The sequence below is a fragment of the Coptis chinensis genome, chromosome 9 (assembly GCF_015680905.1).
Source record: "Coptis chinensis isolate HL-2020 chromosome 9, ASM1568090v1, whole genome shotgun sequence".
Lineage (NCBI taxonomy): Eukaryota > Viridiplantae > Streptophyta > Magnoliopsida > Ranunculales > Ranunculaceae > Coptis > Coptis chinensis.
Genome location: NC_141464.1, coordinates 5,424,499 through 5,439,193, shown reverse-complemented (window position 1 = coordinate 5,439,193; position 14,695 = coordinate 5,424,499). Strand labels below are relative to the sequence as shown.

Sequence of the window (14,695 nt, the reverse complement as noted above, 5' to 3'; positions counted from 1 at the left end):
ATGATTACACAATGAACACGAGCTATCCACAACAAAACCCTTAGATGCGAGTAACTCAGAAGTAGGAACAAGTCCTTTACAACATTGCCAGAGAAAGAACCTAATTTTGAAGGAGAATTTTATTTTCCAAATCAACTTTGTCAACGGAAATTCATTTTTGTCTCTGTTCTTGAGTTGTCATAGTAGATCATATGCAGATTTAACCGTATAGCTGGCAGACTTATGTGGCGCCCAAATCTGCCTATCTGCATGGGATTGAAACCTGAGGGGAATGGAGAGGATTTTTGGAAGAATACCCGAAGGCCAAACAGCTGACACAACTGCCCAATTCCACTGTCTTGTTTGGGGATTTATAAAGTCTGCCACTCTTTCATACATGCATTCTGGTGGTCTTTGAGGTAGAGTGAAACTGGAATCTAAAGAAGGTATCCACCTGTCTTTCCATGCATCTATGGACAAACCATCACCAACTTTCCAAATAAGACCATGACTGAGTATAGGTTTCATCTTCCAAATATTTTTTAAACATGGTGATGCAGTCGATGGTAATCTAGCTTGCATAAATGACGACGCCGAAAAATATCGAGACTTAACATTTGAAGCCCAAATAGAATTAGGTTCCATTAGCTGCCATGCTTTCTTACCTAACAAAAATAATTCTGCAGTTGGATATTGCATAGTCCCAGACCTCCGTAAGACTTGGGCGTGCATACAAGCTCCCAATTAAAATAATGGAATTTATGTTGACTTGTATCATGCCCCCATAAAAAAGCTCGTCTTATGCGATCCATCTGATCCAGCACACCTGCAGGAATGAGAGTGCAAGCCATCAAATATGTCGGGAGTACAGATAGTACTGACTATGCTAAAGTTAGCTTTCCTCCTTTTGAAAGTGTTGCTGCTTTCCAGCCAGCAAGTCTAGACTGAAACCGTTTAATAAGAGGTTGAAACTTATCTATTTTGGATCTCCCCAATAAAGATGGAACCCCTAAGTAATTGGGGAACTGAGTCGTTGCTGGAACTTTTAATTTCCTGGATAAAGCATTCTTGAACAGTCGCAGGAGGTGCTTGTTGTGAATAAATTGTGACTTAGAACGGTTTACTTGTTAACCAGAAAATTCACAATATTTATCAATCACAGCATTCAAAGTATGGGCTTGCTGTAAATCACACTTCCCAAACAACAATAAATCATCAGCATACATCAAATGTGATAAGGAGCAACCTTGACGAGACAATTTGAGGCCCGTGGGTTGTTGACTTGCATGAGCTTGGTGAAGTTGGAGAGATAAGACCTCTGAGCATAAGATAAACAAATAGGGAGACAGTGGGTCTCCTTGTCGAAGTCCACGAGAAGACCCATTAAGTAAAACTAAGAAAGACACCGTAGAAACACAGAACATTATCTTATAACTCAATCATCATGGAAACCGAATCTCAACAATACCGCTTTCAGAAAATTCTATTCAATTCAATCATAGGCCTTTTGCATATCAACTTTAAGAGTATATATTCTATTATTCTTGTTCTTTGGAGAGCGGATGAAGTGGAAAGTTTCATGATGGTTGGGACTATAGCCTCTGTTAGCCCTCTCCTAAGTCTGCCGTGACTAAAACCAAAACAATTTCTAATTAAACTTAGATACCAATACCAACTAAACGTACTAATTTCACTACGACTCTTAATTTAATAAAACCTTCCAATATTTTTAATTTACTAATCCCAACAGCATGCCTTACATCAAGGTATAGCAATGAGTACTAAATCTCAATTTAGTCATTCCAACATCCACAGACCAAGTGGGGCGCGTATGTTTTTTCAACATTTTCAAGCAGTTTTTCAACAGTCATTGCTGAATTGTTGATGCAAGTCATGCAACTAGTAAAGTCGCATTAGGAACTAAACCTTTGATATTCTATCGATGCGAATAATTGCTTCTTCTTGTTTTTTTTTATAGGATATGCCAATATTTGCTGGATTTCAAGTGCCATTGGACTTGTTCTTGTATTCTCTTCTCAACCAAAATTTGCACAAAACGGCGAATGTTCAAGATTATTTGGATATTCTGGTAATTTGAAGTTGAATTTAAAAGGAAAAGAAAAATGTAGAAACATGAAATTTAGTTTAGGCCCACTTTTCTATTTCTTTTCTTTAGAAAATGTTGACATGTAACCATGTATAACGTATTCCTATCAAAGAAAACAATAAAAAATGTCGACATGTGAAGATATGTAGTTTTAAGTAGGCTCACGTGGAAGTGTTTATCCACTAAGGATTTTATTCGACTCATCCCATTACTCAGTAGTCAATTCACAAAACGAAATAATTTAGTCTATGGCTAAAATTAAAAAATGAAATATATATATCTTCTATTTAGCACTTTCAAAATACATATCTCCAAATCAAATTACTACATTATGCACCGTGCATCAAACACAGGAGACAACTACAACAACAGGACTGCTAAAAATACTCCTCTTTCAACATTTAATACAAAAAAAAAATAATAAATAAAAGGTAAAATGTAAGTCAGTGGAGTTGAGGAAACTTTTAAAAAGCCAATAACAAGGATGTAATGAGGGCCAATCCACTGAGAACCACTCCAATCCCGTACTTAGAATTAGACCCTGAATTATCATCATTTGGACCTTGCGCCGCAGTTTCAGGCGATGAACCCGCCGCTGGTGCTAGACTTGGAGGAATAATCCCAGAAAATACTCCAGGCGCTCCAGAGGGAGTATCAGAACTGGAAGGAACGCTCGGTATCATTGGTGACTCTACTGGGGTGCCCGCACCAACCGGACTTGTCGCTGGAGATTTCTTGGGAGCGGCCATTGTTGGAGGAGGCGAGGAGACAGGACTAATTACTGGTGCGACTTTTGGTGCCGGTGAGACTGCTTTCTGTGGTGGTGTTGGAATTGGAATTGGGGTCAAGGCTACTTTGGGTGGTGGTGTTGAAATGGGAGTCAATGCAGGAGGCGACGCTTTGGGTGGCGGTGATGTAGACGCGACGGGGGAAGAAGAGGGCGATGACAGTGGAGTATGTGAAGATGATTTTGGTGCCGGTGATGGAGATTGGGCAATGCCGAAATCTGAGACAGTTAGTAATAAAATCGCGGCAAAGATAACAATGCGATACATTTTGAGTTGTTCTTAGACTGTACTGTGTAAATTGTGCAAGGAGAAGAAATGAGGATGGAACTGTTGTGTAAATTTTTGAAGAAGAAGAAATGGGAATTAAAAGAGGGAGGAGAAGTTTATATAGTGGGGGAAGGGTTGATTTTGAACGTTGTTGTTTATCTGGCTCTAAACCCAAAATGAGACCGTTGGGATTGCTTATTCCCAGGTAGCACGTGCTGTTATGGGATAATATAGCCGTTATTAAGGCCGTATGGGTCTCCTCTGAATCCAATACCCCATAGCACTGAAATCCGAATCCTATCATCGTACAAAAGATATCACACTGAACATTTTCCAAGTAAACTTAACAGGTGTCTAATCTAACTAACTAGGGTCGTGCCTAGCGCTCCTTGGGGCATGGTTCCTCAAGATTTTTAGTATCCCTTTAATCCCATCATCAGTCATCAACGATTTCTTAAGAATGATGCTTTCTATTTGTGTAAATATATATCTGTTGGCCTGATAATGTGAGCGGGCAACATTAATTAGCCATCCAACATTATAAAGTGGCAGAACTTACACTTTCGAACAGCAACTTGAGTCTTGAGAGGGAGGATTTCACTTTAGGCATGCATATCAAACCTTAAGTTTCCTTTTACAATACCGCTGCATCAAAATTGTTGTTACAAGCACTATAAGCATCAATGCTACGTCCAAGGCTATCAAGTCAGACTTGCAAAGCAACAAAGGAGGTAAACAAGGTGAACATCATACTATGGTAAAACCTTTCCCATCCCGACGCACACAAGGAGAACAAAGAAAAAAATAGCAGATAAACACACTTGACACCACAAACAACTTCTAACCGACCACATTGTTCTCAGAGCCCCGATGGCAATCGGAGGAAACGGCCGCCACAGCACACCTGTCACATGAGATTGGCTGGCACAAGATAGAACCTTAACACACAAGCTTCATGAAGCCTGTTTTCGTTTTACCCCCTTGTCTTTGCCCTCTTCATACCAAGGCTGTTGTGGAATGGGGATACCGAACCAGACATTTGTGAAGCTTCATCACGTAAAGTACCATTTATCATAGCTAGCTCACGGAGTTGCTGCTTCTTAAAGAAATCCTGACATTCATCCTGAACAAAATAATTTAAATCAGTAAGATTTTACCTACAAAAGATGGAATAAGTGGGAATTCAGGGGAACTTGGTCTGTAATAAGAGAGGACATACCACAGGTTTGAGCAAATCTTCAAGGATCTCACGTGCTTGCATCAGACGAGCATCAATTATTTCAACCGGTAGCTCTGCCTCCACGAGTATATGCAAAGGCTCATTTAGATGCTCGTATCCAGGTTTTCCTCTCATCATGTCTTCCTGCAAAATGAATAATTTTAATAAGCAAGCCTCTATTGAATAATAATTTAGTTAGAAGAATATAATAAGTTACTATATCTTTGTGATATCAGCAGAGCAAGTTCTTCGAGTGACAAATTTTCCTCTCTTCCTTTGCCTGATTTCTATAGATCAAAATAAACTTCAGCAATTGGTAAAAAGGACTGTCTTTCCTGTGTCGTGTCCTTTACCATGAAGAATATAGTGAATCTAATCTAAATCTGGAAATTTCACCTCTATAATGGTAAACTTGTGATTTTATGTAGTAAGAAACAATGTGGCCATTCATTCTATGCTGAAGTAGATGAAGGTTTCTATAGCTCATATGGCTCCAAATGATGTGCAAATCAATTATAATCAAGTGAGATGCACTTCGTCATTTCATCAACCAAGCAGCTGTCCATGATAAGTGGAGGTCAGTTGTCACTTCATTTGAATTGTGGAGAAGATGAGATTGTTACGTGCGTTCCTTTAGAGAGTTGGCTTCTCTCGTTCCAATGACACTATAGAATAGTGGGCGTTCTTGTTCAATTGAATTAGTGTTTTCCAAACTTTTAGGGAGTGTTTTTTGTTGATTTTATTTATATGTAATTGGGTTACTCTTGTAACTCAAGGTGTTCCCTTTATATTGGTCTGGTAGCTCCTTGCTACCTGAACCATTAAATGCACCTTGTAATTTGTTGTAACATTAACTATCGAATGAAAAGCATAAAAAAGGGGATTAAATGTTTAGCAACTTCAGATCTTTAATTCTTTCATGGTTACTGTATAGTATTGCCATGCGAGAGAAAGCATTGAGTGGGCAGAAAGTGCTAATTATGGGACAAGAAAAATAAATTTACACTAAAATCCTTCTGCGAACTTCAAGCAAAGCAATATGCGTTTCCTCGCGACGTGATAAAAAGGTGTTTATTTGTTGACCGGTGACTTACTCATCACACTCAACAGGATCTGAACATTTCGCAATGGGCCTGAAAGCGCCAACAAGTCCAGTCAATTACAATCAACATGCTTCCTTCTAATTCATCTTTTTTCTTTTCATTTTTCGGGTAACTGAAAGATAGGCATCCGACCAGTTTCAGTGTCGTAGGGTGGCCACGTGTCACATGGGTACCACCAAGAAAGAAATCTCGGTATGATTTAATAGGGGGTTTTCTAACTTGCAGAAGGGGATCACAATAGGATAAACCTTGATGTCAAAGAATTTTGTTCTATTGGTTCGTTTTAAATTCAATCAGCACTTATATGGTTAAACATTAAGCTTTTGTTTTGTAATTGGGGTAGTGTTGTCTTCTACTCTTCATTAAAAACTCTTATCGGGGTTCAGGGTTATTGCACTCACCTCAGTACCTAGTGGTGCTTAATCAAGAACTCCAACCCTATGTCCTTCACCACAAAATTACCCCATACACCTTACATTATCTCATTACCAACACTTCCCTTCCTTGAACTAGTTGGCCATCTCTCCTAGAGAGGAACCCGCCAAGGATTCGCTGCCTCTAGAGCCCAAAACCAAAACCATCTTAATCTAGGTTGTGTATGTCATAATTGGGGTTTTTTGGATTACATGGCCCATTTTCCATATTCATTAAGTAATAAGAAATGAGGTGTTCAAGTGTATGTGCTAACCCACAACGGCTTTCGATCCGGTGCATTTTCCCAAGGGTGTCCTAAAGTTCCTCCAGCTGACAAGGACTGCTCGGCTAAGGCGAGTCAAAGGAGCTTTGCCCTCTATTCCTTAAATGACAACGGGGAGCTTAGAATAGGGATAGCAGACTTCTCAGACCAAACTACTTGGGTTGGGTATACAGCCAGTTCTCCAATGACCCTTCCACCAATCTCACGTACTACGGTCCACAGGACCAACAGTCCCACATGGTGGGTGGCAAAAGAATAGAGATTGCAGATATTTCCTTCAATACCAGTAGAAGCTGGCATTGGGCTCATCCTTTGTGGGGTTTAAATAAAAGGATTCCTCAATCAATGCAGGCTTTCTTTTTGCTTGAGCATTCAGATATCTCTGCCTACCGATTCTTCCCCCACAAAATACGGAATTCTCTCCAGAGCCGCGGAACTCACATTATTGCCACTGAGATACTTCCCTCAACCATCGAGGTCAAAACTGTTTGAAGTAGACATACTTGAACCTAGCATATATTGCATGCGCAAGTAAAAATGAGAAAGCAAATAGTTTTTACCCGAACAGGATCCTTGATACTTCCATGCCCCCTTATCAAAACGCGACATTCCGTATTTGCCTCCACCCGTTTAAGAGAGTTCCCTCTAGGACCAAGAAGGCGACCAACAAAATTGAACTGCAATGGTAGATGATACATCAAATAGTAATAGATAACTATTCATTTATTTATATAAAAATAAACAAATAAATAAATGAAAAAATTAACTTCAGTGATTACTCCTTGAACTACCAAAATGAGACAAAAACAGTGCTACATACAGTGGGGTATTTATCCAGAGGAATGTCCACCCTTAATGTTTTCTTGACGATAATGCCGGATGAACTACTTTGCGACCCAATCCAGCTTTGAGCTGACGGAGAATGTATCAATCCTAATCTCTGCATGGCATGGGATGTCAATATGAGGAAGACAACCAAAAAGGCCACATATTGAAGGTAAGACTGTGGAAAGAATTTATCAATAACAGAGCTCAAACCAAATGAAAACTACAAGTCTACAACACTTAGAAGGACAAAATTAATTCTATACTTAAAAAGGAAATACTTCACAGAAAATTAAAAATGAGTACAGGCCGGCAAAAGTACAAACTGCATATTGTCTATATCATGTCTGTTTGTCTTGTGCATTCTTCTACCAGATGCTTTGGAAATAGCATAACGAATAGTTCGAACAGACACCAATTTCTAGTTATTTCCAAAGAAAAAAATTTTGAGAGTTGCCAGTAATAGCAAATGTACTGTACGAAACTATTTGCTTACTGGAACGTCCAGTAGCCAAAAGTATCATATTCATGTACAGGCATAACAGAATGGAAATCCGTATTCAGCACCACCAACTGAGAAACTAGCCTTTCTCAAAGCCTCCAACCATACTAACAGACATCATGACTGTGAACCAGAAGAAACTGCAAAAACTTGTTACCAATTTTATCCTTTTGAATAAAAGGAAACTCCTTTTAACCTACAAACAGGGTTAGCTATGTTAAGTACCCAAGTCTACCTGTTACTTTTTTGTTAATGTTAGATACAGGGTATCAAAATTAACAACGCTAAATTGATGCTGATTAAGTCAGCACTAAATGTAACTGTTAAGCCAAAGTGAGTAAATCAAGTTAGCGGAAAGGGTATAAAAATTAAGTTAGGACTGTTTCTGAAGAGAATTAAAATTAGATGGTAAAGGAGTTATGTTAATAGTTAGTATCCGTACTTCTGATTGAAATGCTGATGCCCATCCGTGTATATCAGCTCCTCCTCCATTTGAAAATATTCCTCCAGATGTTAGAAGACTAGCATGTTCAAATCCACTTTGATCTAAAAGTGATGCATTCCCCAACAGTGTGGTTACACGCAAAATTTCTGCTCCAAAATGTCAATTCCAAAGAATAAGATGTATACCAGTTAGCATGTTAGACGATATTAGTTAGCAGTTACCACAAATGGACAGACAACATGGGATCTATTAAAGGGTTAAAATTTGAAATCAGCACTCTTCTCTGTTAAAAAGGGAAAATTGTTTAGGAATGAACACATAGAGTAGATGGATACATGGTTAATTTCTATATGCTGTTAGTAGTGCATAAAGTGAGCATATAAAATATAGGTACATATAGTGTTGAAAAATCTAAAATTTCAATTCTAATGAAGATAGAGTATACAATACTTGTTAGAGCAGATAATTCACGTCTCAGGAACAATGCATATAGTTCGAGACATATCACGAAATAGGAGAACACAAAACAGTAAATCCACAGCTTAGTTCGAGAATAAGCAGTATATTGATAAGTGCATAACTAAAGCAAGTACAGAGAACTATTTGGCCTACTTTAATTTACCAACTCCAGTATTTTGAGATAGGACATAAAAAATGATCATAAATGAGCTTTAAAGTTTATAAGAAGGTCCACAATATCTGAAATGTCAGTGACGTATCGCCTATATAAGCACATATCTACTACTGTAGAGACCCCCATCATTTCAAGCAATTTTTTATTTCAATTGCATTGGGGTGGGGAACAGAGAGCGGCAAGTTGAAAGTCGGAAATGCTTGAGAAACTAGATATAGTTGTCTTTTATCAAATCCAAAAAACAAGATTAATAATAGGAAAGGAGAATCTATAGGTTGAAAAAGTAGTATCTATATAAAAACAAGATTAATAATATGAGTCCAAAACTCTCATGGATCCAAAACAGGTTAAAGAAAAATAGCAATATAGGTGGAGAATAAACCTGCTAAAATACATTTACCAGAATAAGAAAATTCTAAACGAACAACACAACTATAACGACCCCATTTCATGACAACTAAACATCCAGTCAAATTTCTCAAACTCTACCTGAGTACCTAGTTATCCCGAAGACAGGATCGTAAAAAAAGCAAGACACCAACTAAAACCCTAAACAGAACCCAACCATGTAACACGGCATAATTAACAAGACAACCTTTTCCCCCTTTAACAAAATCCAAACAGGATAAATTGAGGCAAATATCTTTACAATCTCACTTCACAAAGGTAATTACAAACTTTTCCATATATAACAAATAATATTACACTTTTAAAAAAGATAGTTACTTTCATAGTCTCACTCAATAAAACCAACCGATAGCTGTGTCCATACACACCTCAAAAGAAATATGTATAAATTATTCATCACCACAGAGTATGTTTTACACAATATAACAGACTACTGAGGCAAGGTAGTTTATATGACACTGAACCCACATCAAATCCACCACTTTCACAATTAAAGCAAATAAATTAACATTATGGTATAAGCTTGTACTATGTGTACTTGTAGCCAAAGATGATTATAAACCTCTATCCTCACACAGGATCTCACACATACGATGTTGGGCACAAATATGATGTAGGGTATGTATGCTAGTTCACAGACAACCGGTGTACATAAGTGCACTGGGTCACACACCTACAGTGTACATAGATGCACCGGGTCACACACCAACGATGCATACAGAGCGATAATACGAACACTGGATCAAGCTCCAACAATGTACATATTAAGAACAATATCACCATGTGCATTTTCATTTATGTTCAACATACCAATTAAGATAGGCAGTCCATTTCTTCATAGGCATCAACAAGAGGTTTATCAGTGAATGCACTTATAGAGCTTCTTCTTTCTTTCTTTTTTTTCATTTTTTTTTATTTATTCCCAATTCAACAAACATAGTTCTTTAAAAAAAACTCCACTAGATACAAAATATTCTGTGGTCAATACGTACCAATGAGGCAAATAATTCCTCCCAACAGAAACTCCACTAAATACATAATATTCTGTGGTCAATACGTACCAATGAGACAAATAATTCCTCCCAACAGAAACTCCACTAAATACATAATATTCTGTGGTCAATACGTACCAATGAGGCATATAATTCCTCCCAACAGAAACTCCACTAAATACATAATATTTGGCGGGCAATGCATACCAATGAGGCAGATAGTTCCTCCCACAAACCCACACATAGGAATTTAGTTCCTTAGTTAGTACATCACTCCTTAATACAATCTGTTCAACATTTATAATCCACATCCTATAGTTGTAAAGAACCAGTGCCCATATGTGCAGATTCATATCATCAAAGAAGTATACTTTGTTTACTATCACATCGGATCACACACCTAGGATGTGATGTGTTGTACACTGGGTCACACCCCAACGATGTATACACTAATTCACAGAAAAATGATGTATAAAAACCTCTACCGTCACACCGGATCTCACACCTACAATGTGGAGTATGTAGTTATAGCATTGGTAAGCGAGCCTTGAAGGAAAGTAGGCTTTACCATCCTGCAAGAAAACGTTAGACGAGTTTGATATCAACAAAGGTCAACATATTCAGTGATTCATAACATATCCGCTACGTGAATAATACAACACCACTAATTATCCAATGTACATAAAAGACTTCATTTTAATCTTAGACTCAATTAATAACTGGTTTCCCTAGCCCTGCTCCACGATAGTCACTTTTGCTCACTACTGACACATATCCATGTGTGTCCGCACATAACCCGCTCCCACTCTCGGTAATAGGTATCCATCATTGTTGGGACCTCGACTAGGACCACATAACGTGGAGCGTTCGCACACTATATCATATTTTTTAACTACTCTTGAGGTCAAGAATCAGAACAGATCCAGTCTAGGAGTGGTTGTTGTGATTTTTTACCTCAAAGAGTGATATAGCGCGAATGCACAGATCCAGTCGATATCCGGCAAAGATGGACTGGGGCTAGGGAATGTGATTAAGATTAAAATGAAGCTTTTATGTTGATTGGATAGTTGGCGGTAATTTATTAGACTGAATATGTTGATATTTGTTTGTATCAAAGCCTACTAACTCTCTTGTATGGATGGCAGATAGATACTGGCATGGTAAGTTAAAATTTGTCAAACTTACCCTGGTTCAACAAGCGGAAACTGATTGGAAGAACTGGCATAAATGGACTAATCTTCTGACGCTCAGCTAATAACTCTGCCAGGTAACTGCCCAAAAAAATAAAATTATATGAGAATACAATAGATCGTTGTATAACAATAGATCTGAATGAGGAAATGACTTACTTGTCCTGCTCGACGAGAGCAGCAGCAGTGGAGCGGAAAGCGGAAAGGTTTTGAGTGGCCGTGTTGGATGGAGATGGTGAATATGGCATGTACCTCCCGCCCGATGACATGACGACGTTTTGAGGATGGAGTTGTTGGTCTTAATAATTTATATTTATATACAGACAAACAGAAAGAAAGAAGATTATTTTACGTATTTTAACCACACATTTCTACGCACCACTGACGTTACCTCTTCAGTACAAAAAGGGTGGCAAAAATTAAAATTCAATTACGTATCTTGGCTTCGCCCGGGTTCGAACCGGAGACCTTCAGTGTGTTAGACTGACGTGATAACCAACTACACCACGAAACCTTTTTGACACTTCCCTCCATTTGTTTCAATCAACTTTACATCCTCCGTAGTCATCTTCTGTTAACTAAATTATCATAATCTTAATTTTTAACTCCAAGTACAATATAATATATTTTTTGCAAAATCTACTATTGATCATTAAACTAGTATACTGCATTGACTATATCTTAAGAAAGAAAAGGAAAGAAGGACAAATCTTTAAACAAAAAGAAGAAAGAACCAACTTATATATCCATGTACCACCTCAAAGAACATCACTCTCAAAAGAGACTATTGTGCCATCCGATGGATGTAAGAATACTAATACTCTCCCCTATACTGAACACCCAACGCACTACTCCCACAAAAGGATTCTTCCGATTAACTCGTGCATATAAGTAATTCACTAAAAAATAATTCCTCTACACACTCTTCTAAACATCATTCAAAACAATGGATAGTGAAGGAAAAAGACTTTAACAGAGGTACAAACAACAGTGTCGACCCAAAACCACCAACCCACAATTAAATGAGTTATGCTTCCTTCATTCTTAGTTTCGATACCATTTTTCATCTCTCATGATAAACTAACAAAAAAAAATATTCAATAAAATCCAAAAGTGAGATTTATTTCAAAGAAAACCCATAATCAAGTATAAACCACAAAGCACAACTGCGATACAATCAAGGGTATCCTACAATCAAAAGGAAAACTTAAAACTTTTATAAATAGATGAAATAGAAAAGGTAGAACTTTAGAACTTACCTTGATTCCCCACCAATTTTCCAGCGAGAAAGCGAGAAATTGTGGAGTGTTATGAAGAAGAGATAGAGAGAGTGTGTGTGGCAGGGAGTGATGGATTTCGGCAATCGAGAGTTTTGGGAGAGGGGAGCGAAGGGAGTTTCTGGCGCGAGAGATGGAGTGAGGAGAAATTAGCAAAGTTTGTGAAAAAAGAGGACAGACAGAAACCAACCAATTCACTTTTTGATCCACTTTGCCCCCCTGTCGGCCTAGAACGTTCGCTCCCGCTCACTCGATTAGCATCCGCATAAGACTATATCTTAGAAAGGAAGCGCAAAAAGTTTTTCTTTCTCCGATAAATAAACATACACGCCTTCATAACTAATTAAACTTCTTCAACACCCTATGATAATTTATCAAATTGAAGCCAACACTTCAATATTATTTCTATCATTCTTTTGTCTTATTTGGTTTTTTTATATTGTTTAATTTGGTGTAGAATTCACTATCTTTCTCTTGTGTAATTATTTGTTAAATAAATCTATTGAAATTTTAAGTTTGTGACATTGTTGTTTGGTCATGATCTGCTACGATATTATAGGTGTAGGACATTTTTTTTATTCTTCCACTCTTTCTCATGTATTTATGGTGTTTTGTCTTATATCTCTCTGTATGTGAGGATATTCCTCACAACACTCTTATGTTTCTACTTCACTTTGTATTTATGTTATTTTTATCAATAAAATTCAATTAAAAATTTTTTTGTAGAGAGACTATTCAAGAAAAAATAAAGGAAATATTAGGATAAATTTTGACAATAATTGTTATTTTCTAAATTTTTTATTATAAAAAAAATGTTTGTGGGATAGACTATTCAAGAAAGAAAAAAAAAAATTGTTAGGATCGATTTTTACAATAATTGTTATCTTCTAAATTTTTTGTTATAAAAAAACAAAAAAATTTGTGGGGGAGACTATTCAAGAAAAAAAAATGTTACGATCAATTTTTACAATAATTGTTATATTCTAAATTTTTTATTAAATAAACTAAGTGTTTGCATTCATATGAAATAATGTAAATAAATCATATTGATATATAAGATGTAACAATTTTATTGGAACTTTGCTTAGGGCCCCCGATTGCCTTGAGCCACCCCTGCGTTCAAGTGATCCTTATAGTGATTTCATAACTTCAATGGTGGAAATGATTGTAGAGAAGCAAGAGTGTGTTTGTTAAATTTTAACTCAATGAAAGGAAATAAAATAAAATGGGTGGTCCACTATAGGGGTGGGTAATGGGCCGGGTTGGGCTAGCCCGACCCTAAACATTTAAAGTCTTTCAGTTATTAGGGCCGGGTCATAAGTCTAAATTTCAAGCCCTGACTTTACCCTAAGCCCTCTTTAATAGTTTAGGGTCGGGTCGGGCCGAGCCTATATATTTTATTCTTTTTACTGCATCAGTTTTAAAACTCATTTATATTACAAAAAAATTTCAAAAATTTGCAAACTCAAAGCCCCACCACTTTGAAATTTGAATAACAACCAATCTAGTAATAATTTTTGATAAGTCCAACAATTTAAAATGCATATCCACAATCTAATAAACTGAAGTACATAGAGACTCATATTTATATTTCAAAATTACTGTTAAAATGCACAAAACACATTTTGGAATGAACTTTCACTGACATAAATCCGTTATTTCTTATACTCAAATCTCACCAAAATTACATTTAACATTGAAGAACACAAAAACAAATAAGAGTATGGAATGAGTTTTTACTGACATCAACCTATTTTTCATTAGGCTAGTGCCCAAATTATTATTATTGTTCTTGGCGACTAGGTTAGACAGGGAGTTGTGAGGTGTACGTGAGCTGTGAGATAGAAACAATTATGTTTACAAGTTTTTATGATATAAGACAAGTTATTAGAAGTACCCATACGGTAAGTGATAAATTACAAATGACAGTGTTATTTTAATTGAAAATATGTAACAAGGAGTTGGATAGTTTTAATTGTGTATTTTATAGTGAAATTATAATTAGGGATTGGTTAGGGCTTAGTTAGGGTCGGGCCTATGTTTAAGAACCTTAGCCCGACTTCTTTTTTAAGGCATTAGTAGGGCGGTCGTTGACCGCCTCTAAACTCTGTGAGGGCTTTAGTTGTAAGGGCTTTATAGGGCTTAGGGTCGGGTCGGTCAAGGTCGGGTTATGGTCGTTAGGGCCAAATTCCCACCCCTAGTCCACTATGAAATGGAATGGAAAGTAAATAATTTAAAATAATAATGTTTGTTTGCAAAAGA

The 14,695-nt window shown here is 37.0% G+C and overlaps 1 protein-coding gene and 1 non-coding gene across 2 annotated transcripts; both read right to left on the bottom strand.

Moving 5' to 3' along the window:
• Nucleotides 1-3,756: 3,756 nt before the first annotated feature.
• On the bottom strand, nucleotides 3,757-11,545 carry LOC147474527 (KH domain-containing protein At5g56140-like). The gene is made up of 7 exons (XM_086581736.1): nucleotides 11,316-11,545; nucleotides 11,152-11,237; nucleotides 7,930-8,078; nucleotides 6,981-7,100; nucleotides 6,721-6,837; nucleotides 4,361-4,504; nucleotides 3,757-4,264 (listed from the first exon to the last, which is right to left on the bottom strand). Exons 1-7 carry the CDS (start codon nucleotides 11,423-11,425, stop codon nucleotides 4,115-4,117), a joined length of 876 nt encoding a protein of 291 aa, XP_086437862.1. The 5' UTR covers nucleotides 11,426-11,545; the 3' UTR covers nucleotides 3,757-4,114.
• Nucleotides 11,546-11,596: 51 nt separating this feature from the next.
• On the bottom strand, nucleotides 11,597-11,670 carry TRNAV-AAC (transfer RNA valine (anticodon AAC)). The gene has a single exon. It is a non-coding gene; the product is annotated as a tRNA-Val (tRNA).
• Between the last annotated feature and the right edge of the window lie 3,025 nt (nucleotides 11,671-14,695).

Bases quoted from the DNA above. Each gene is read 5' to 3' on its own strand.
- LOC147474527 (XM_086581736.1), bottom strand. From the start codon at position 11,425: ATGTCATCGGGCGGGAGGTACATGCCATATTCACCATCTCCATCCAAC. The intron at 11,238-11,315 runs GTAAGTCATTTC...TTTTTTGGGCAG, and splicing joins GCTCTCGTCGAGCAGGACAA to TTACCTGGCAGAGTTATTAG. The intron at 4,265-4,360 runs GTATGTCCTCTC...TATTTTGTTCAG, and splicing joins AAGATTTGCTCAAACCTGTG to GATGAATGTCAGGATTTCTT.